General features: G+C 48.0%; 1 protein-coding gene across 3 annotated transcripts in view; it reads right to left on the bottom strand.

Moving 5' to 3' along the window:
• Positions 1 to 23,505, bottom strand: part of CDCA2 (cell division cycle associated 2) — a 484,453-nt gene that overhangs the window by 139,184 nt on the left and 321,764 nt on the right. For all 3 annotated transcript variants that reach the window (XM_078666604.1, XM_078666606.1, XM_078666605.1), the window contains exon 11: positions 10,154 to 10,232. In XM_078666604.1, coding sequence (XP_078522730.1) covers positions 10,154 to 10,232 — 79 coding nt within the window. The remainder of the gene's footprint in view (positions 1 to 10,153; positions 10,233 to 23,505) is intronic.

The raw sequence follows: 23,505 nt of genomic DNA, 5'->3' as shown, positions 1-23,505 counted from the left end.
AGCAAGCTAATAACCAAAAGAGTAATAGTCTTAATGTTCTTCCAAGTGGGAAACCTTAAACAGTTCTGTGGTAACTCATCACAGGGAGCTGATGGATACAGACACTGCCAGCACTGAAATCCCTGTTGCATACACTATTATTTTGGTCTGAAGAGAGGCTGCTATAGCTGTCCCTTCAGACTTTTTGCCAGTAATACCGAGACTACTACTTGTAAAACACACAAACATGCTTTGAGTCAGCCATTGCTTGCCTGAAGTGTCACTCACATTCTGGGCCAATACATAGGAAAGCTATCGGGTGTTTGGGCAGCCAGACGTTCTGAGAGATGGCATTTATCCAGGTTACTGCTAAAACAGGCTTGACAAGTGGTAGCACAGAGACAAAAGATTCAATGATAGGAAAGAACAGAGACTCGTTGATTACGAGATATCTTGTATAGTGATTAAACTTGGCAGCCATTTTGGAAAGAAGTCAGCGCACCTAATCACTCTGAAGCACTGGTCTTATTGTTCCCAGCTGGATCTGCTCCTCTCGTATGTCTAGGTACATGAATGCGCCACCACTCCCACAGGCAGGATATGCAGTGACTTCATATGGGGAGCAATACATATTTAGCGATCCCAGCACTGCTAGTCCGTGGATCCTGCTTTTTGGCATTGACCACCCTCTGCCACAGTGAGAAGCAGATGTCTGGAGTACTTGAATTGAGAGGCTAGTGCCAACAGGCTGTCACCTCCGAGCACATGTTGGAGCATTATGAAGCACTCCTAGGGATCATTTCGGGAACAAACGAAGTGATGTGCATTGCTTAGTAAAGGTGTTGAGACCAAACCAGCCTCTGCTCGGGGAGAGTGGTGTTGAGGTGATTTTATCGAAATGAGAGGTGATTATCGAAATGAGCGGTGCAGTACATTTCCTAAGGTTATCTGCTTTGGTTGCAGGATCAGAGATTAATGCTTCCTTATCTGAAACAGTAACGTTATGCCGTTCCAGGTACCCAAATCGATTATCTGTGTATGCTCTGATGGAAGCCATTTTTCAGGATTGTTTTTTATTCTTGTGCATGCGAGAATGATTTGGGCACATTAATTACACAAATAGTTAAACAAAATTGGGTTAGAGTGTAACAGTGTTTGCTCTGTCTCAGAAGAAAGGAGATATTGCATCGAAAGCAAGGAGCAATACTCTGGTTCCTGTGGTGCTTCCTGAAATACGGGTGTGTGCCTTCGGCCCTCCCCTCCTCCAAAACGTCTGCACAAAACATCATTGTACATGGACGAGTTTTAATTTTCAGATGACTGGCTTCTGGCTGCCTTTGGTTTTGTCAAAAGCTTACGTATTTCCGCACAATGCTTTTACACACAATGCATGTTCTAAAAAGAAAAAAGGTCTTCTTGTGACAAACGAAGAGTATGTCTTAAGCATAACAAATTTTTGTTTCACAGTCATGCTATCTCACTGTACAGTGTATGGAAATGCCTCTTTGTGTATGGTCACAACCAAAGTTTTGGACTGATGCTGCTGGTTTATTTATTCAGAGTGCACTGAGGCCTGCTAACCAGAACACAATGCCAGTGTTTGACCTTAAAATGTGTATGTTTGATTGGCTTATACCTAATTGGCATAAGCTAACTTACTCTAAAGTTCCGAGTATATGGTACCCAGGGCTGGTAAGTTAGAGGGTCATTGCAGGGATTGCAGGCACCTGTTGTGCCACCTTGGGTGTGACAAAGGTAAAACATGGCCCCCAGTCTGCCACTGCAGACAGGAAGGGCAGTTTGACACTGCTAACTCGGCTTTGCTATTTAAAGCAATGGCAAAGTCCAATCTTCCCTTTTTAATATATATAAATCACCCTAACTGTATGCCTATCAAACCCAAAGGCAAGATGCTGTATATGAGAGAATGGAATTTGTACTCTACATGTTTCAGCAGTAAAAACCCCAAATTGTCGTTTTAACTGTGGAAAAGGCCAGTAACCCCATTGGAGAGTGTATATTTACAGGCTGCAACAGCAGCCCTGCTAACCTCTGAATGGGACTACTAAAGTTGGTAGTGTAAGGTATCAAACAACTCATTACATTAAGGATGACTTATTGCCCAACTTGAAATTAATATCACTTGCTGTGGTGTGCAACTTTTACTAAGTTGCCTCTTTGTTCTGCAAAGGATCCTGTGTCCATTTGCTGTTTCACCCAGAGTCTGTCACAGAGACAACTTTCTGCCCTCCTTGGGAGACTTGCAACCGACTCCCAAGAAAGGACACAGTAGAAGCCTGCGTAGGGGAGCGGTGTTATCTCTGCCTGGCAGGAATCTAAACTTCTGTAGGACTTTAAGGCGAGTTTCAAAGGAAAAGCTGCCTTTGAAGGACAATTGGAATACACTTGGGAGTGGGGTTACTATATTGTTTAGCCAGACAGTACGGCACAGGGGACAAAGAGGGGAATACCAGCTGCCAAACTTCTTTTTCAGAGGCGTTTAGCCTCTTGGTAGTCACAGCTCTGGGTGGGCTAGGAAGCTCTACACGTCATGAGAGGGGTTCTGCCAAAACTTGCCTCAGGTGCCTCTCTTCCCCCCCTCCTCCCCCTCTCTGACAAATCAGAATTTGAGTCGGTAGGCATTGACAAGTGTAGGAGTGGAGCTCCAGAATATGATTCACAGGGAGCTGAAAGAAAACAAAAACAGCGTGCAAGGATGGCACCTGTATATGGTTTTGCACCATCACACCCGAAGGTGAAACAAGGCCGCCATGGAGTCAGATGGTGTCACATATGAGCAAACAGGGTCAATTGTTGCAAATATGTTTCCAGATACTGTCTGATGCACAAGTTACTACTTGTGTAACGATATATCTGTAAGAGACATTAGTTAGTGATAGATTCCTTACCTTAGAATATCCCCAGGCGTCAGACTGGATACGGAAAATGTTACGTAGCAATACCCCTGCGTGCCGGCAGGAGTCGTCCGCGGCTCCGCGTCCGTCGTCGTTAGCGCCGGAATGACGTCGGAGTACTTAGACGCCGCCCATGCGCGCTGACGTCAGTTCTGATACACAGCTTTTGTGCGCCAGATACGCAGAGCCATGATAGAACCAACACTAGTGCCATGAAACTAGGGCCCTAAAAGGGGGTGACCTTAACCCTAGCTATCGGTTCGCAGAACGGGGAGGATGGGTGGGTCGGTAAGGAATCTATCACTAACTAATGTCTCTTACAGATATATCGTTACACAAGTAGTAACTTGTGCATCTGAAAGAGACACATTAGTGATAGATTCCTTACCTTAGAATAGATACCCCAGCAATACCAATCCCGGTGGTGGGTCTGCGAACCAATAATCACACCAGAAAGTCCTGGAGGACGGAACGGCCAAAGAAGCCATCCCTCCGGACTTGGCTGTCCAGGCAGTAGTGTCGTACAAACGTGTGCAGCGAGGCCCACGTAGCTGCCTGGCAAATGTCCTTTAAGGGCACTCCTCGGCCCAGGGCAGTGTTAGTCGCCGTGGCCCGAGTGGAATGAGCCCGCAATCCAACAGGGGGCTCCTTCTTAGCCAAGGAGTAGTACGCTTGGATACACAAGATGATCCACCGAGAGATGGTCTGCTTGTGCACCGCCTTTCCCTTCTTAGCACCCACGTAACCAACAAAGAGTTGGTCATCCACCCGGAACTGGCGTGTGCGATCCAGATAGTAAGAGAGCGCACGTTTTGGGTCCAGACGGTGGAGCCTCTCTTCCTCTTTTGAGGGATGCGGAGGCGGAAGGAAGGTGGGTAATGTAATGGACTGCCCGATGTGGAGGGCCGTGACAACCGTGGGCAGGAAATAAGTTCTTGTCCGCAACACAACCTTGTCCGGATGAACAGAGAGGAAAGGAGGTATGGAAGAAAGAGCCTGGAACTCACTCACTCTCCTGGCAGAGGTAATGGCAACCAGGAAAGCAGTCTTCAGAGTAAGAAGACGGAGAGGACAGTTATGGAGCGGCTCAAAGGGAGCACGCATTACATAAGTAAGAACAAGGTTCAAGCCCCACTGGGGCATCACGAAATGAACAGGAGGGAACATTTTTGTAATGTCCTTCAAAAACCTATTTACAATTGGGGACTTGAACAAGGAAGGCTGATCAGGTAGCCTTAAGAAGGCGGAAAGGGCAGAAAGGTACCCCGTGATAGTGCCCAGAGCAGAGCCCCGCTGGGCAAGAGTAAGAAGGAAGAGGAGAACCTCAGAAAGGGGTGCAGAGAGTGGATCCACAGCCTTTGCTGTGCACCATGCCACAAATCTGTTCCACCTGCGGGCGTATACAGACTTTGTGGAGGGACGCCTGGCTGCCAGAATGACATTACAGACTTCAGGAGGCAAGTCAAATGGCCTCAACTGCCGCCGCTCAATCTCCAAGCTTGTAGGTGGAGACTGGACAGGTTCGGGTGAAGGACCGTCCCCTGCTGCTGCGACAGAAGGTCCTCCCTAAGAGGCAGACGAATCGGGGGATCGACTGACATGCTGAGTAGCTCGGGATACCAGTATCTTCGTGCCCAGTCGGCGCTACAAGGACAACCTGGGTCCGGTCGCGCCTGATCTTCAGCACTCTGGGCAGAAGTGGTATAGGCTGAAAGGCGTACAATAGACCGCAACTCCACTCGCGACGAAAAGCATCTCCGAGCGAGTGCCGCCTTGGAAATTCCAACGCGCAGAACTGATGACATTGCGCGTTCTCTTCTGTGGCGAATAGATCTAACCAAGGCTCTCCCCACTGCTGAAAGAGGCCTTGCACCACGTCCGAGTTCAGACGCCATTCGTGATCCATCATGCACCGACGGCTGAGTTCGTCCGCCCAGGCATTCAGAGAACCTGCCAGGTGATGAACCACCAGGGTCACGCCCTGATGTTCCAGCCACTGCCAGAGGCGCAGAGCCTAATGGCATAGGGTCCACGACCCCACCCCGCCCTGTTTGTTGAGGTACCACATGGCAGTGGTGTTGTCCGTGAACACCTGCACTACACTCCCCCGGACAGAGGGGAGGAATGCCTTCAGTGTTAGTCGGATCGCCCGCAGCTCCAAAAGGTTGATATGGAGCCGGGACTCCGCCGGAGACCAGAGGCCTCTGATCTCCGCCTCTCCCATGTGGGCTCCCCAGCCCTGGAGGAACGCGTGCGTCACAACCACGTGCTCCGGGAGGGGGAGGGAGAGGGATCTGCCACTGACCCAATCGCGGTCCGTGAGCCACCACTGCATCTGTCTTGCAGTGCCCTCCGAGATCAAGACGTGATCGGACAAGTTGCCCTGATGCTGGGCCCACTGAAACTTCAGGTCCCACTGCAGAGCCCGCATCCGCCACCGGGCGTGATGCACCAGAAGCATGCAGGAGGCCATCAGCCCCAGAAGCCGCAGCGTCAACCTGACCGAGACTCGGGATAAAGGCTGAAAGATCAGAATCAGAGCCTGAATATCCCGAACCCGCTGTTCGGGAGGATAAACCCGAAACTGCGCCGAGTCTAGAACCGCTCCGATGAAGAGGAGCTTCTGAGAGGGACACAGGTGCGACTTCGGCACCTTGATGGAGAACCCCAGCAAGTGCAGGAGGTCGGCCATAGTCTGGAGGTGGCTGACGACTGTCTGGAGCGAGCCCGCCTTCAACAACCAGTCGTCGAGGTAGGGGAAGACTGACACCCCTAACCTGCGCAGATGAGCTGCGACCACCGCCATCACTTTCGTGAACACCCGTGGGGTGCTGGTAAGGCCGAAGGGGAGCATGGTAAACTGAAAGTGCGCGTTGCCTACCGTGAACCGCAGGTAACGCCGGTGGGCCGGCAGGACGGGGATGTGAAAATAAGCGTCCTGCAAGTCGAACGCTACCATCCAGTCTCCAGGGTCCAGGGCAGCTAAGACCTGAGCCAAAGTCAGCATCTTGAACTTCTCCTTCCGGAGGAAGCCATTGACGTTCCGTAAGTCCATGATAGGGCGTAGGCCCCCTTTGCCCTTCTTGGGTACCAGAAAGTAGTGGGAGTAACAACCACCCCCTACTTCTGGCCCAGGAACGCGCTCGATGGCCCCCTTGGCCAAGAGGGCTATGACTTTCTCTTGCAGAAGTTGCAAGTGATCCCCCGACACGCGGTGGAATTGCGGTGGCATGGCTGGAGGGGTTGCCTCGAAGGGGAGGGAGTAGACCCTTCGGACGATTTGCGGCACCCACCTGTCCGACGCGCCAGTGGAAGAGGTGATGGCGAACCCTGCCCCCCACTGGCGTCACATGGGCCTGAAAACACGTACTAGGAAGGTTTTGAGGCAGGTGCTGCGGGGGGAGGTGTGGACTGGCCTCGCCGTTGTCCACCGCGCTGTTGAACATTCTGCAGTGCGTGGCTGGCAGCACGTGTGGGGGCGCCCCTTCTGTGGCCACGAAAGGAGCGAAAGGCACCCGATTGCTGGAGTGTGGCCAAGAGGCCCAAGGACTTGGCCGTAGCCCTGGAGTCCTTAAAACGCTCAAGCGCATGGTCTGCCTTGTCGGCAAAGAGGCGACGGCCATCGAACGGCATGTCCAGAAGAGTGGCCTGGACATCGGCCGAAAAGTTGGCGGACCTCAACCAGGCGTGGCGTCAAACCACCACCGTCATAGCCCTGCCCAGTGAGTCCGTGGTATCCAGCCCACACCGGATGGAATATCGTGCTGCATCTCGGCCCTCCGCAAGGGCTTGGGCGATTTTAGCCCGGACCTCCTCCGGACATTGTGGCAGCACGTCCGTGACTGTGTCCCACAGGGTGTGGGTGTAGACAGACCGCAGTCTCAAACTTAGGGACGAGAACCTTTTCTTCCCGAATTGTTCATACCTCTTGAATTCCCGATCGGGTGGAGCCGCCGGGAATGCAGTCTGGGAAGTGGAGGCCTGGATGACCAGGCTCTCGGGGGTGGGAAGGGTGGACAAAAAGCAAGGGTCGCCCGGGACCGGGCGGTAGTGTCTGGCTACGTTCCTATCCACAGGCGGACCTGTGGCGGGCTTGGACCAAGTGCCCGCAAGAACGTCACACAAGGCCTCATTAAACGGCAGCAGAGGCTCAGTGGAGCTTGCCTGCTGTTAAAGGACCTCAGTGAAGAGGTTAGTCCTCACGGCCGCGACGGGGAGCTCAAGGTGTAAGGCCTTGGCCGCCCGCGTCAACACTACACTGTATGTAGCCCCCTCCTCCGTAGCCACGGTGGGAGGGGAGACAAATCCAGTGTCTGGCGAAGTGTTAATTCCACTGGCCTCCCCAAGCTCATATGTCCAGTCCTGTTGAGACTGGCACTCTTGTGCCTGAGGGTCCACAGACCCCTCCCAATCACCCTCGTCACCCATCTCCTACAGATCAGGGTCAACAGACGGGGCCGGTTCGTGGAAATAGAAATCTCCAAAGGCCGTCGGGAGCGCCAGAGCCGGACCGAAGGGAGGATTGGGGACGGCGTCCATAGTGGGCGCCGGGGGCGACACCTGCAGGGCCGGTGAGGTCGTGAGGTCGACCGGCGACGACCCGGATCCGGAAGCGGATCCAGTGAGGGCCTGCGGTGCCGGGACCGAAGTCGCCGGCGGCGCGGGGGCCGAAGCACCCAACGGCTTCGGAGCCGAAGCACCCGACCCGCTAGGCCCTCCAGCCGGGGCCGTTGGGCCCGGAGGCACCACGGGACCCGGCTGAGAAGGGAGGGACCTCATGGCCATGAGGTACCACTCGACCTCCTCTGGCGTCGCATCATGGCCAGGGACCCGAAGGTGTGGGGCAGGCGGCGACGCCTGAGACTTCCTCGGAGCCGCGTGGGTGGTGTCACCCGAACCCCCGGCCGCATCGTGCGAGCGTCGGGGTGGGTCGGAGGAACGATGACGTCTCTCCGATCTCTCATGCCTCTTACCTGAGGACTTGGATCCTGACGACCGATGTGCACTTCCGGAGCTGCGAGGACTCTGACTGACCCCGCGACCTGTTCCTCGACCTCCCGTGGGACCGGGACCTGGAGCGGCGAGGGGCCGACTGCCGGAGCTCGAGTCCCTTGCGGGACCGCTCCCACCTAGCTTTAGACGTCAGGGCCCGGCAGTCGGAGCAGGTGCGGTCGTCGTGGTCGAGGCCTGAACACTTGAGGCACCGGCGATGGGGGTTGGTAACCGACATCAGGCGGTCGCCCTTGGAGCAGGGTTTAAACCCGGGCATCCCTACCGGAACCGTCGGAGTCGAAGACTTGAGTAGAGAAATTATCAAACGATCAAAAAAAAAAAAGTTTAGTCAAAAAATGACTAGAGGGTAGAGCTTCACCGGATCTGCGCTAGCTGGCGCGGAAAAAAGAAGAACCGACGTCAGGCGTCTAAGTACTCCGACGACGTCATTCCGGCGCTAACGATGCAGACGATGAACTCGGAGCCGCGGACGACGCCTGCCGGCGCGCAGGGGTATTGCTACGCAAAATTGTCCGGATCCAGTCTGACGCCTGGGGATATTCTAAGGTAAGGAATCTATCACTAACGTGTCTCTTTCAGATTCCGTGGGCTAACAAGGTGAAAAATCAGAGTGTGAGATATTTCGAAATGTGCTTAGGCTAAGTTTAATTAATTAAGCTCAAGTTCAGAATCCTTATGTGGCAGTGAAGAAACTACCTTGCCATCCCATTGCTGTTCAAGTCAACTTGAAACCTAGAGATCTAGTCCAACAACTAAAATTAGCTAGGTTAAAATAGAGCCATGGGATTGCCATGAACTCAAGAAAACTCATGAATTTTAAAGCCCTGTGAAGGTGGAAATAAGGGATAAAAACATAACTGGCAAAGTAGAAGAGCATCTTTCAAATATGCCGCATCTGACCGTAACAGGGAGGCAACCTCAGGACAATTGTAAAGACAATGAAAGTAGGCAGATGGCTATCAGGCCCAGGAGTGTCTGCAAACATCGTACGGATGTTAGGAGAGTAGATAAGGACTGAGCACTTAAGGTGAAAATGTTAGGAACACTTAAGAGTCCCCTTCCGAACTGAGCTTCTGAAAGCAGTAGTAGACAAGGCTTCATTTTAATGACTAAAAATCTCATGTTGTATAAAGTGTAACAAATGGCTTACGGTTCTCATAAATTGTTCAACTAAGGCAATAAGTATATTCGGCTAATGAAATAAGTATATTCCTTACAGTGCTGGCTCACTAATAATTAGAACCTTCTTAAATATTCTGAGGTTAGAGTTAGGTAAGAAGTACATACCTGAAATATTGGTAATCTCGAATGGCAAACTAAGTAGCAAAGATAGGTTTCCAAATTGCTATGTTATAGACAGTAACTTTGAGATTCACAAATGCGGTCTTCTACCTAAACAAGCTACATGATTTGAGATAGAATTCTGTTGCAAAACATTTTACATTGAAAAACTCGCTCTAGCCATAAAAATTAACTTTTAGGCTGATGCCCAGGCATATTTTGGCACAATAAAAAACATGGAAATAAATATAAAGTACATGGAATTAAAAGTTCTTGCAATAACAAGGCAATTGAATTTCGTCCAAAATCTCTGGATAAGACTTCTGAAATGTTTGAATGCATGGAAGAGGAAATAAAGGAAGATTCAAAGGACAAGCTTCCTCGACAAAATACCATCTATTAGTTCTGGGTAATTTCTCAATCATCAAAAAGAGAACACACTCCATGTTACTCCATTTATAAACTCGTAAATATTTAGAGAAGCCTCTTACATCCTCTATAAGGAAGTCCACCTATACAGGACTGACTTTAGCTTTGAGTAACACCTGCATTTTTTAAGAGCAATAGATTTTGAAAAAAATATTGCTTCAGGGAAGACTGTTAAATAGTCAGCACTACTCCAAAAAGGAACAAAGTCTTATGTTCTTTCCAATAGGAAAAAGTAACAGGACGTGTGTACAGATATGGAGAATACACTTGTACAAAGGTACACCCACAAATAAATTAAAGTGACCACACTTCTATATGAGACACTAAACAGCTGGCAAAAAGAAAGTACTGGTAAAAGTCAATTTTACAGCTTGTGTTAATTTAATGGTTGTCATTCTCCTCAATCCTAGGTGAATGTATTCAACTACAGCAGTGCAAAATCATTTCAAGAGTTAGTTTCTAAAAAATACTGCAGTATGCCGACTAGTTTAAATTATGAACACAAAAATACGTTAGGGCAAATATAACAAAGTTACCTGCAACTGCCCCCGATGCTTGGACATTTCCAGCACCAGATGAAACAGGAAAAGATCTACTAGAGGATTCTTCAGATTCCTGGAAAACCAAAATCAAAGTGAGCGTCACCTTCCATTCTCAAACCGGTACAACAGAAATATTTGTAAAAACAATCAGCGATGGAATTCATTATTTAAAAGGTTGTGGAGTTTTTATGCACACACATTGCAAATCTTCATACAACAAAATGCAAGGGACATAAAGGCAAAGAGTACATCATTATTATTACATTTCTGGGGTACATAACAAATGTATGTACAACTAAAAACACATTGAATTAGCACTTTGCCCAAACAACCCAAGTCTACTTTGTGTCTTCTCTTTGGTAATCCAAAGTGATCCAAGTGGATCACTGTCAAAATGAACTTCACTTAGTGCATCATAAATTCAAATGGACATCATGACAATGATACCCTTGTGACCGTACACAGTGTCCCAAGAGTCACTTTTACAGGAAACCTTACTAACATTATTGCACCATTTAGGCTTTACAAATGTCAGAGTTATCACTTTCAGTGACACATGGCCTCTCAAACACGACTCCACCATTTGCAAATAGGATGCGTATTAGATTCTACAATCAAATTATAAAGAAAACCCCACTTCTAGGATGGGTATGAGGATACTATCTTAAAACCTACTGCAAGTTCCACTACAGCTAGCTAACAATTTAACAAAAATATCTGAAAACTAACTTCACTTAAGATCCGAAGCCCCTAAAAAAGGAAGCTTTTGTTTTTTTAAAGAAAGATTTTTAAAAAGAGATCACAATAGTCACACAAAAAACTAGCCGCATTGAATTTTTGCAAGCACTAAAAAAGCCCTCTATAAATGCACCATTAATCTATTTTCCAAATGATCAAAATCTTACTTTGAACGCAATACAGTGGTGTTTGTTGTGGACTTTATCGCTGCAATACAGGTGCAAAATATTGTGTGACGCCCCAGCGAAATAAAACTGTGACACTTAGGTTTCATCCCTCAATTAGATACAAGCATGGTTTTGCATTTGTCTATATATTCAGCTTCACGCAAGCTTCTAAGCCGTGCATGGTGTGCGCCATCTGCCCTTCTTTCTAGTAATAGTTTAATGATTAATATGAAGGAGTCACTTACATAACTTATACCCTTTAATAAGGATATACCCACATACAGACACTTAGCATAGAAATGAAAGGCTAACTTACTTATCCCTGTGCCTGGCTCCTTGACTGCCCACCAACAAGCGTTAAGCTTTAAGACACATGACTTTCACATCTATTTGCAAAAACACAAATGGGCTCACACCAGTGATCATCTACTCTCGACATCTTTGTTAGTGCCTCCTGATTGGTTTGCAAGCCACCACCGGCCAATGTCCCATGAAGTATCCATAGTTTTCAAGCCACCATTGCTATCTGGCCTTTACTCAGGTACGTTAAAGCTTCAAGCCATTCCTATTAGCAGTTGTGAAAACTCTTCAGCCTTTGCCCAATAATGAGCTAATCAACAGCCCACGACTAATCAGCACCAGCTTTTCAACTATTGTTTTTTTTGTTTACAGGCCATTTGCGATCTTGTATCAACTAGTCATCGATATCCTAAATTTATCAATTCATACAGAATGCTATTAGAGTAATTTCCGGATACACACAGTTAGCAGGTCTCAGTGCTTTCGAAGGGGTTCAACACCTTTGGAGCTGAGAAGCAACTAGACGACCTCATGCCTGTTCGAACCTCAGCCAAGACTTCTTTGTAACATTTTGAATCCAGCAATGTGAGATCCATACAGCCAGTGATTAAACTGAAGTCTCACTTGAACTTTGACAGACTAGGGAGAATTTAGATTTGGTAGAATAGAAGAGAAGAAAATAATTTGTATCTTTTATAGATTCACATGCTTCAATCATTCCCTGAAGTGTAAGTCCCACGGTACCATAGTAAGCAGCACATAACATTATCATAGGCTATAGTGGAAGTGAAGCACTCACTTGAATAGCTTATCAATGTGGGGGGCGTGGCCAAGCATGAAATGGCCGCACGGCAGTGAAGCTCCTCAGGGCGACCCAGCTGAGAAGCGCTTTCCTCCATTACCAGCCGTGACAATGCCCTGTAAACTACAGCACCAACATGCAGAGCACATTCTGTACCGGATGACAAACGCGAAGCCATTAGCCGACCTATCGATTGAGTTACAGCTCCGGGAGTGAACACAGGGAGGAGCCTGTAACCGAGCGACCAGGCGCCATGTTCCGGCTTCCTGACCTAGGGACGCGATGCTACGGCACATCAGCACACGAAGTGCCGGGCCCGTGATGGTGGCGAGTCGCTGGAAATAGCGGAGCGGCGGCGTCTCGATTGCCCCCCCCTCCCTACCTTACTTGTGCAACAAGCGGCCTCGCTTTGCAGCTCCGGGGCCGGCTACTTGCTCCCCTTGCCTTTCAGAACACGAGCGGGGTCAGGGCCTCCCTGCAAACATCAGCGGCACCCACCCGGACGAGTGGGTGCGCGAGTTGGAGAGTGTGAAGAACTGGTGAGGGGACCCACCCCCCCCCCGCAAGTTTCAGCATCCCAGACCCGCAGACGCCTGGCCCCAGCATTCGTCCAGAGAACCGTGCCAGCTGTAGCCCTGACTGCCGTATGGCCAGGAACAGTTCCATGCAGAGGCCCTGGGATGTGGCCCGTGCCTATCGCACTAAAGTAGGCCCTCGGTGCGGCCAGATGGTGCAGACTGCGCACCTGCGACTACTGGGCTGCACGGGGCATAGTGGGGCGCCCTGCTACTGATGAGGCTGGCCGAAGTGAGGCGGCACCCAGCTGAGCTACACAGCGCGGTCCATGCACTCCGTGACTGCAACGCCTGACTACCCTGGGATCCTGCACCGGGGTGGTTATCTTTGACTGAAAAGCTGCGGGGGACGGGCTGGTGCAGATCTACATAGAAAGTCTTGCTGCAGCACAACACAGATCCCTTGCAGCTCTCAACTCACGAAGGATCCTCGCTGTACCAGCGACTGCAGTGCTGAAGCAGCCTCTCTGGACGGGGTCTTGTACACTGGCCCTGTTCTCTTCACCCCTCTGTCTGCCATGTTCGAACAACACTGCCTGGCTCACTTCTACTACACTTAGTCACTGGTGCTACTTGTTTGTGACATGGGCGGCAAAGATCTCAAACAAAAGATCCTCCCGTTTGAGAAAATTGCGGAGAGGGCTCCCGTGGAAAGCTCCAGTTTGGCGGATAAAGCGCACACCATTGACCACACAGCGGACTCCTCGGCAGCCTCCGCTTCCATGCTACAGGAAATGAGGGAGGGCGGGCTTCAAGGTGCTCGACAGATGTTTTAATGTGGCCGACAAGAACATTGCCGGCTTAGGGGCTAAAATCCAGGTGCACGACAGGAGGCTGAATGTAGCGGAGGCCCATATTTCAGACATTGAGGATGGGGCGGCTCAATCACTTAAAAGATTGGAACGTGTCTAGCGTACCCTTAAAGAGGTGGCCATCAAAAATGAGGACTTCGAGTCACATAGTCGGCGCAACAACATCCGTATCCTAGGGGTTCCGGAGACAACTGTCACCGGCCGCATGGACCTGTTTGTAGCAGCAGTTGCTATTAGTGGGTGGGGACTTTAACCTGCTTCTTAACCCCAGGGTTGACAGCACCTCCGTGACCACTGACACTAAACCGCGGGCTCGTTAACACCGGTTCAGTGGACTCCTGGGCTGTGGGGGGGGTTCAAGGCAGTCTTCAGGGGTGTTTGTATTGCCAAGCATGCTGGGGTTCTCCGGGATCTCCGCAACACGTTGTCACACATCGAGCAAGACATCTCGATCCTAGACTCTGCCTCTGTACAGACCTCTAACTCCACTTCGGAGGGATCGCGTATGGCCCTCCTGACTGAATATAGAGACACTGCAGACCGGGAGATATTGTACCTGAGTAAGTATCACACAGCCAGACGATATGGAGAGGGTGAAGAGCCTGGCAGAGTGTTAACGCAGATGCTGCGGCCACCGTACAGCAAGGCATACATCACTGAGATACGCTCCGCTACTAATCAAACACTCCACATCGGAAATTCGAGACACATTTCTGGACTATTACAATGCACTATACACCTCTAAAGCGGAGAGTGATCACACGGCATAGGAAGACTACCTGTTAGAGATTGTACTAGTGTATCTAGAGAAGCACATTCAAGACTTTTTAGCTGAACCAATCTCTGTGACGGATGTCACTCACGCCATCGACACTCCGTGGCTCTACAGCCCCCGGGTTAAATGGCTTCACTGGTGACTTTTATAAAGAATATAAAGACCTACTTGCCCCGCAGCTGATTGAGGTATATGGGGAGGCCTTGGAAAAGCAGGTGCTTCCACCCATGCTTCGCGAGGCAGTTATATTACTCTCAAAGCCCGGTAAGATACATCATTATGGGGATCCTACAGGCCATTGTCTCTTCTAAATTTAGACTATAAAATCTTAACCAAAGTCATCGCTAATCGCCTGTCACAATTAATGGAGTTTAAAATATCTCCAGTTAAATCTGGATTTGTGTCCCCCCGGTCCACTTCTCTGAATCTTAGGACATTATTTGCAGTCCTCCACAGGATTTATCTGGAGATTCCCGTTTCCACAATCCTTCTGGATGCAGAGAAGGCTTCTGATTCATTGGAATGGCCATTTTTTATCTCTGTGATGCGCCAAATGGGCATGCCTATGGGATTTATTACTACCACAGCCTTATTATACAGCAATAATAATCTCTTGTCCATCCTGGTCATGTATCCGCTAATCCGCCATTTTCAGGAGCATCATCTGCAGCAAGGGTTACAATTCAACACGGGCCCTTTCCTGCTCTTTACGTCAGGGAACCCCATACAAATTTTGCGCCCATATCAGAGAAATAACCAGATTTGGCTGTTTTTCTGGCCAAGGCATTAACTGGCAACAATCAATAATTTTCCCTTCAACCAAGAGTATGAGCACATGGGAATGCGAATATCCACTCGAATGGTGCTCAGACTCGGTCAAATATCTGGGGATCCACATTCATCTAGACACTACACAGATCATTCACTTAAACTATGGGCAGGCAATCAGTACTCTAGAGACTCAGGTGGAGAGATTGTTGTATAGCTCCTATATATCCTTATATCGTGTTAAGTTAGCATAGGTACATTTGAGATTTAAACGCCATTTTTCCTTTCTTGCAACTTCTGCACACGACCCTTAATTGTTGACTTAGCTTTCAACCTAGTGGTTTGCCGTGGTGTATGTGAGAATAATATGTTATTGCTCTGATATCAGTTTTGTTTGTTAAACCATGTCTGCACGGAGAGTGCTGAAGTTTCAGGAGCAACACGATATGGAATTGTTATGAGGTCTGATCTCCACGCCTTCATAGTCATAACACAAGTGCAGCCTTTGCCAACTTGGGCTTGAGGCGGGATTGATATTGCTTTGCACGAGTTTTGTTAACACACTTGATGCGGTGCACATGCAGAGAGAGCTGGTGTATGCTGATGTGATTCCTTCATGCTAGGACACTAAGGTATGGGCCCGCCCTAAAACAACCCAAAGAGACCTTCTTAGCTAATAATATAATATATGTGTTAGGGAGGGTGAGATATAAGTGTTGTTAACTCTTATTCATTACAGCATGTTAACATGCTGTCACCATTCGCTTTTTATGTCTTAGTAACTATGCTGGTAATTTTGATACTGATAATAAGTATACTTGTATTATCTAAGATACTGCGCCTGAGAAGACGGCATTAGTAAATAAACATTTCAAATGCACATGTGTCTTCTTTACTCCATGTTCTGGTTTGTAATGATAATATAACGAAAGAGTGTTCATGAGTCCCACGTACCCTGAGGTACTGTAAGTTCATGTTCTGGTTTGTCTAAACATTGGGAGTTTGATATGTCCAATGAGACACTGTAGCTAGCTCGGTAAGGGGTGAGTTGGTTGCTAAGGTAAGTTTTGGGACACCCTAATTTGTCGAGGTTCCACTCCTCTGTGCACAGTTCTGTGTGAGTACAGAAACCCTGCTACATGGCGCCCAACGGTTTCGGTGGTCTTATATCATGACACTTGAGTAGTTTATCGTTCATGCCTTAACCCCTTCACATCCGTTTCCGGAAAACGGGGTGTCGGTTAAACCTACCTATTTTTTGAAATAGGTCTTTATTCAAGCTTGATTCTTTCTTAAACGGTTTCTTTGAATTACTACCCAGTTGTGCTACAAAGTATTCTTTGTGTGTTCTTGTTTCCAGTGTTGTCATGGCGGCGGTGGCTATTGCGCAGCATAGTCGAGTAGCGGTACGCAACCATCTTCAGACGTACCAGGTCCCAGTAGATGGGATGGCTGTGATTTTCGTGGTATGTGCAGATCCGGCGTTTCCTTACGAGTTGTTTTACTCTTGGGTTACGTTTCCGGCTGTGGACGCTAATTCTGGTTTGTTCCACTCCTACACCGCCTCGGATGTCCCAGCTGAATATACGCCGTACAGGGCATTGGAAATACCTATTGATCATTGGCAGCATCGAGTTTGGTTTGATGGCGCCCTCCCCCACTCTTTGTCCCCTGCGAGGTTAGGTCCACTCTCAATTCCAGGTACAAATTGGCCTGCGTTGGGTGGCTTTACCCCGCACCCGAATCACGGGGCTTGTACCCTGGCAGAAATTCGCAGGCTACATGTAGTTTCCATTTCCGTGATTCGTGCTTTAGTGCAATACATCGGTCGTCATCTTCCTGGTGGTCCCCAGGGGGGTGCGGCCGCTCCCATGGAACGAGGCGGAATGCGTCTCAATCCAGTGATGGTTAATTCGGTTTTTGGTGCGCGTCCTGTTGACAACGATGACTTCCCATTCTGGCTAGCAGAGAAGTTTGATCAACTGGAGGCGGTTTTTCCGAATTCTACTCCTGCTGATAAACATAGAATGTTAACGATTACTCTACCGAAGGATATTACTCCTGAACTTGCTGACTGTGAAAGCTGGGGAAAAACTTTTGCGGCAGTTTATACGAGGTGCTTCGGCACCCCGTCTATGAATGCTCTGCCTGAAATAATTAGACGTGTTCAGAATGATCACGGTCCAGAGGCAGCGGTTGAATTGGGTATGCGCCTGTGTGGTTCGTTTGAGATTGTAAGTGATCTCATTCTCTCCAACGTAAAAGGAGATGCAGTTAACTTTCAGGTGTCGAATGCTTTGGCTGCTCTGCCCGATGCCGACAAACCCCGCCAGTTAGCAAAGATTGTGGTGGCCGCTTATAAGACAATTGGCCGCACAAGTAGAGGTCTGAAATATTTTCCAGTGAAGGATAAAAAACAACCTCAGGGACAATCTGCAGTGACAGATGTCCAGCCCAAGTCCAAAAAACAGAATTGGCCTAAAAAACAGACACAGGGGAAGCAGACTAGGCAAACTCTGGATCCTGTTCCTGCAATACAAGCTCCTGCGCCGGCAGACAGAGTTTATGATTTGCGCGATCGCGCGATGATTAAATCACCTGATCGTTTTCAGGGTTCTGATCAACGCTCTCCTCGTTCCTTTCAGGAAACATCGGCCCAGAAGACCGGTGGTGGAGGAGGGGGTGGACGTGGACGTGGTGGCCAGCAAGGACGTGGTCAGTCCCGCCAGACAGACGGCGCAGTGAAGCAGGAGGATTCTACGCCTAAGCGTCCGCAGTTTGCGAAGAAGAAAGTCGCGGCCTTAACAGCGCACAGATATGCCACAGATAGTGAGAACGCGGCTTCGGAATCTGACGTGGGCTCTGACCTTGCTGGACAGCGCGGCGGAGATTACCATAGTCAGAGAGGCGCTCCGTCCACTACTGAGGGTGACAGCGACTGAAGTTTTTGTTGTTATAGAAACAGCCGATACGAGATTGGCTCCCCCTGAAAGACTTTTTGAAATTGTCCTGTTAATTGAAGGTGACATACAGCGTACTGTCAGAGGGGTATTTTGGGAGAACCTTTCGTCTACGTACGACATTTTGCTTTCCGAGGCTGACTGGCCCCCACCTTTTGTGCTCGCAGCGCCGCGAGGGGAGGAGGTAATCCTTCCCAGTTTCGCGCACACTGTCTCAACTGAGCATGCGCAGCATTTTGCAGAAGAGTGGGCTCGTGCTCTAGCACCGGCTCTCTACCGCAACCAATGTGGTTGGGACAAATTGTCCCCATGCCACGAAATTCCTTTGCGGTCTGAGCCGCAGCCTCAGCCTCAATATCCCATACGGCGTGAAGCTAAAGCGGCCGTCGCAGAAATCCTTGAACAATTGGAATATCAGGGAGTTATTGAAACGTGTGTGTCACCAATGAATAATCCCCTTTTTACTGTGACCAAACCTGACGGGTCATATCGTTTGGTATTGGATTACCGGCATTTGAACTCGCATTGCCGTAACTGTGCAGTACAGAATACTCACGGCTCTGCCCTAGTGGATAGTCTAGTGCGTAAGCGTTTCAAGACAACGCTTGACGTTTCCAATGGTTTTTATGCCCACAGACTGGATGGCTTTAGCTCCCAATGGACAAGTTTTACGTCCGCTGGTGTGCAAAAATGCTTCCGGCGACTCCCAATGGGCTACAAAAATAGTCCTGGGGTCTTCACCTCCAGAATAGTCACACTATTGGAGGGAATCGATCCGGATGCATGTTCTTATGTGGATGATATTTATCTCACAGACGACGAAATTTGGATGCATCTGTGTCGAGTGAATTCCATAATTTGTACCTTTGCAGACATGGGTTACAAATTTAATTTTGCAAAATCGCACATTGCAGAACACACAGTGTTGTTTTTGGGCTATGAGCTCAACAATGAAGGTAGAGGTTTGGCTCCTCACTTCTTAGAGAAGTGCGCACAATTGCGCGCTCCAACAACACTGAAAAAATTACAATCTTTACTGGGCTTTTTGAATTTCGGCAGAACTTACATTCCGGAATATGCCCAGCGTATCAAGCCTTTGTATGCTTTGATACAACCAACTTTCTCAAAATCATGCTGGCTGCCTGAGCATTCAGCCATTTTGCTATCCTTGCAGGCTGATCTGCTCGCTTCTAAATATTTACTGACTCGTGATAACCACACCAACCTGGTAATAAGAATAATTCCCGGGACGGTGGGTTTCACATACCTCACTTTTAATGAAGGTGACACAGTACCTATCGCTTACAAGTCACACTTGTACACTTCGGCTGAGATGCGGTTTCCCACAGTGGAAAAAGTTTTAACTGCTGTACAGATGGCAATTCTAAAAGAACGAGCTCTGTCACAGGGGAAACGCATGCTAGTGGTAACACCCTGTCCTCATTTGGAGGCAGTCACGAAAGCCAGTGTACCAAATTCAAAGGCTTTGCACCCTCGGTGGATTCAGTGGGCTGCGTCATTGTCATCCACGGATGTCATGTTTATTTTTGACGCTTCCTTACGGTCGCAGGAGTACTTGCAGTATGAATTCGTTCATCCTGCTCCTCTGGCGATGCGACCTTTGGAGGACTTCCATTGCATCATTTACACTGATGGGTCGGCGCAGGTTGCGCATGGCTCTAAACATGCCTACGTTTCCGCATGCGCCATTGTGGTCGGTGCTATGTTGAATGATGAGTTCATTTCCAGGGAGGTACACACGTTGCCCCTGGGCGATTGCACCGCACAATTGGCAGAGCTTCGTGCTCTCTTACTAGCTTTGGAGTACGCAGATCCAAGTGTTACTACTCTAATTGTAAGTGATTCTTACTACTGTGTCCAGTCTTACAATGAAAACTTGTTCTTTTGGATTCAAAATGATTTTCATGATTCCAAGGGTAGCACAATAAAACATAAAATGATCTGGGTTCGAGTGGCAGAGCTTAAGGCTATGTTGCCACTCATTTATGTGATTCATACTCTCGGTCATCAGCGCGTGGGAGTTCACGCTGTTGGCAACTCGCTTGCTGATGAAGCGGCGAAATCAGCAGTATCTACATACTTAGTTGCAGCAGTTACTAGGTCTAAAACCAAGATTGATAGCGACATCTTGGCAGCGATTGCTGCCTCTGAGAAGGGAAGTAAACATCCTGCGGGATTCCCTTCGAAGTATAAATACCACTTAAGTCCCGAAAAGGTTCCTTTTGTGACAATTCCTGATGTTGGGGAACGGCTGATTCCCAACTCGGATCGCAGAGCAGACTTGATTACAGCGGCTCATGAAGGTGTGGCGTCTGCGCATGCGGGCGTCTCGGCCACTGTAACTCAATTACAATTACGTTTCTGGTGGCGGGGACTGTACAAACAGACGCGTGATTATGTCCTTCTTTGTGACATATGCCAGCAGATTAAACCTTCAACTGCTACGCGTCCGCCTCAGACTCAGTTGTACATTTCTAATAAACCGCTAGGCTGTGTTTATTTAGATCACTGCGGTCCATTTTCATCTGATACTGCGTATAAATACATCTTAGTAGCAGTTGACTCATGCACACGCTTTGTGTGGGTATGGCCACATCGCAGCGCTGATTCACGGACTGTCATTAGAGATTTGCGTATCTTTATAGGGATTTTTGCCTGTGGTACCTTCCATTCGGATCAGGGTCCGGCTTTCGCCTCTAAGGCGTATAAGGATGCCATGATTTCGATGGGGGTCCAAGTCAAGTTTTCGTCACCCTACAGACCTGAGGGTAATAGTGTAGTTGAACGAATGAACCGTGATTTAAAGCAATCTTTGACAGCCCGAGTTATAGGCACTGGCAGAAACTGGCTGGCTCACCTCTATGGCGTGCAGCGTGCTCTTAATAATCTCCCTAGAAGGTCTCTGGGTGGGCGGACCCCATACGAAATGCTCTTTGGCATCAAGATGTACGTCCCTGACCTTGACGGTCTAGACTCTGTGGTTCGCGCCACTTCCTTTGACGCAGATGAACATTGCAATGTTTTACAGAATCTACAAAAGACCAGAGACACTCTTGCAAAGGAACATTTGCCCTCCACATCGGATGATGCGTTGCAGATCCCGGTAGTTGGCTGGCTACCCCAAGTTGGAGAACTGGTTCGGGAGAAGATCGACAACAAGAAAGAGTTTGGTCCCTCCTATCGAGCTCCAGTCCCAGTGCTTGGAGTGAAGGGCACAAGAACAGTCATTTTACCACCACTTCCAGGTCGTAAGGAAAACAGGTTTATTTCTATTGACAATGTCAAGATACACAGAGTGGCCGATTCTTCTTAGCATGACACCGGCTGTTTCCTGTCCTTCCATTGTGAGAAATTCAATTATGCCCACTGCTTCTAATAATGAACCTGAGGTGGCCATCGAATTACCTGCTGTTTCCAGTCCATTATTGAATAATTTACCAGGAACTAACCTTGATGAGACAGACTATACATACCCCACTGATTTGTCCATGCCTGACCTGCAAGCTCGTTTAGCCACGGAATCCAGATTTTCATTTGACTCTGCTTCCCTTGCCTCGAAAAAACCCTCTCAAATTGCGGTATATGCTAGCCTGTTTAAAAAACATTTTTTGATTCCTCCTTGGATATACATTTGGCTGGTCCTTTTTTCGGTTTACCTTTTTATGTCAATTGGTTTTGTGTTTTATTTTTTTCGGATTATGAATGGACACTATGTCGAGGAGAGAACTTGCATTACTCATTTAAATGGAACATTGGCCCCACTTTCCTCTTCACATTCTACACACAGATTAAAGAGAGACTTGACTTTGGTTAACATCACAGCATGGCCTGTTCTGGATGGAATCGCGTGGGATGCAGTTCGTTTTCAGATTCATGGCCCAACGGAAGTCGTTAATGTTCCTAATGTACTAAGAGTTAATATGGGGGATGTGGTGAAACAAAACATTCGTTCTGATGATTGGGATGTTAATGCTGTGGAAAGTTTGTTTTCTGATTTGAAATACTATGCTGCTTTTGATGCTGAGGATTTATATTTAGAATCTGCTAATTATGGTGAATTGTTCTGTTACCAACATTATGGCAATCACTTCTTACACAAAACATCTTCCCGAAGGGATGCTGTTAATTTTACTCAGTGGGAACATTGCCCAGCTCCTACACAAGGGAGTTCAGAAACGTTTCTTAAAAAGTATACTTATTTCACTGACTTTAACCAGTCCAATCCCGAATCCTTTTATTTTAAATTTCACAAACAGCCACTGTCCAAGGTTAGACTTACCGATACAAAATTGTTGTATTCGAAGGCCTTCCTAGGTCAATTAGTTACTGGGGGCTATGAGTTATGGAAGGAAACAATAGACCTTAAATCGGTTTGGGGTTCAAGGGCCTGGCAGGTACGAGGCACTGAGGCTTTGCACCGTGCATGTCTCATCCCGAATCATATGTTGTTTTTAAATGAAACCATTTCCCAGACCACATGCTTTGGATTGGCTACATCTAAAAGGTTAAACACCCCGTCTTTCCCGGAGTTGGAGGAATATGAGGATTGGAGTAATTTTACTCAATTGTCCATTAAAGATATACAGGCTCTGCTTCTTAATTCCTCCTTTAACATTTCCAGTATGAATCCCAGGGGTTGGCTGCTTTGGCACCGTAGTGCTGATTCTTGCCAAAAAAGATTTTTGAATATATCTGACGGTTTTAAGACTGTTAGATCTGATCCCCGGTTTGATTTGAGTCATACTGTCACCTCTTACTCTGTGGGCAAGTTGTGTCAAGCTTGGCTGAAACATTCAACTTTACCTGCGGTTAAGTATCACCTTTCCAAACTGAATGCAGACGTGGATTTGAATGATTTCATTAATGGCCCAGCTAGTGGCAGGTCGAAAAGGTGGTTATATGGGGTTTACAATGAAATTTGGAAACTCTCACAGATTGAGGCCGCTTCACGCCTTAGGGCTATTGATCAGGCGAATCTTGAGAAAGTGCTTGCAGTTGTTGACAATAGCATTAACGTGCTTTCCTCTAGAATTTACACATTAGATAATATTGTGTCGTCTGTTGTTGATATTGTGCATGATGAAGTGTCAGTATTATACCATGGTCAAAATCAATTACGGTCAATCATGCAGTTTGCATGGACACTTCAGACTCTGAAAATGGGTAAAGTTCCCTGGGGATACATGAACGTTTCCTCTTTATTTTCCCCGTTTAATTTGACAGACAAACAACGCTTGCTTTCAATGCGTGATGCTTCCTTTTCTATGCTCCATATTGAAAGATTGGAGTCTTTACCTTTTTCTGTGGCAGAAGCCACTACTGCTACGTGGCTTATCCACGGTTTAATAACACTGCCTTTTGCTTTATATAAGTTTTCTAATTGTATGAAATATGTGCCAATAGGTCGTTTTGAACCCTTAGGTAGCGG

The sequence above is a fragment of the Lissotriton helveticus genome, chromosome 11 (genome assembly GCF_964261635.1).
Source record: "Lissotriton helveticus chromosome 11, aLisHel1.1, whole genome shotgun sequence".
Classification (NCBI taxonomy): domain Eukaryota; kingdom Metazoa; phylum Chordata; class Amphibia; order Caudata; family Salamandridae; genus Lissotriton; species Lissotriton helveticus.
The sequence above is the reverse complement of the archived record's forward strand: the minus strand, read 5'-3'. Positions and strand labels throughout refer to the sequence as shown.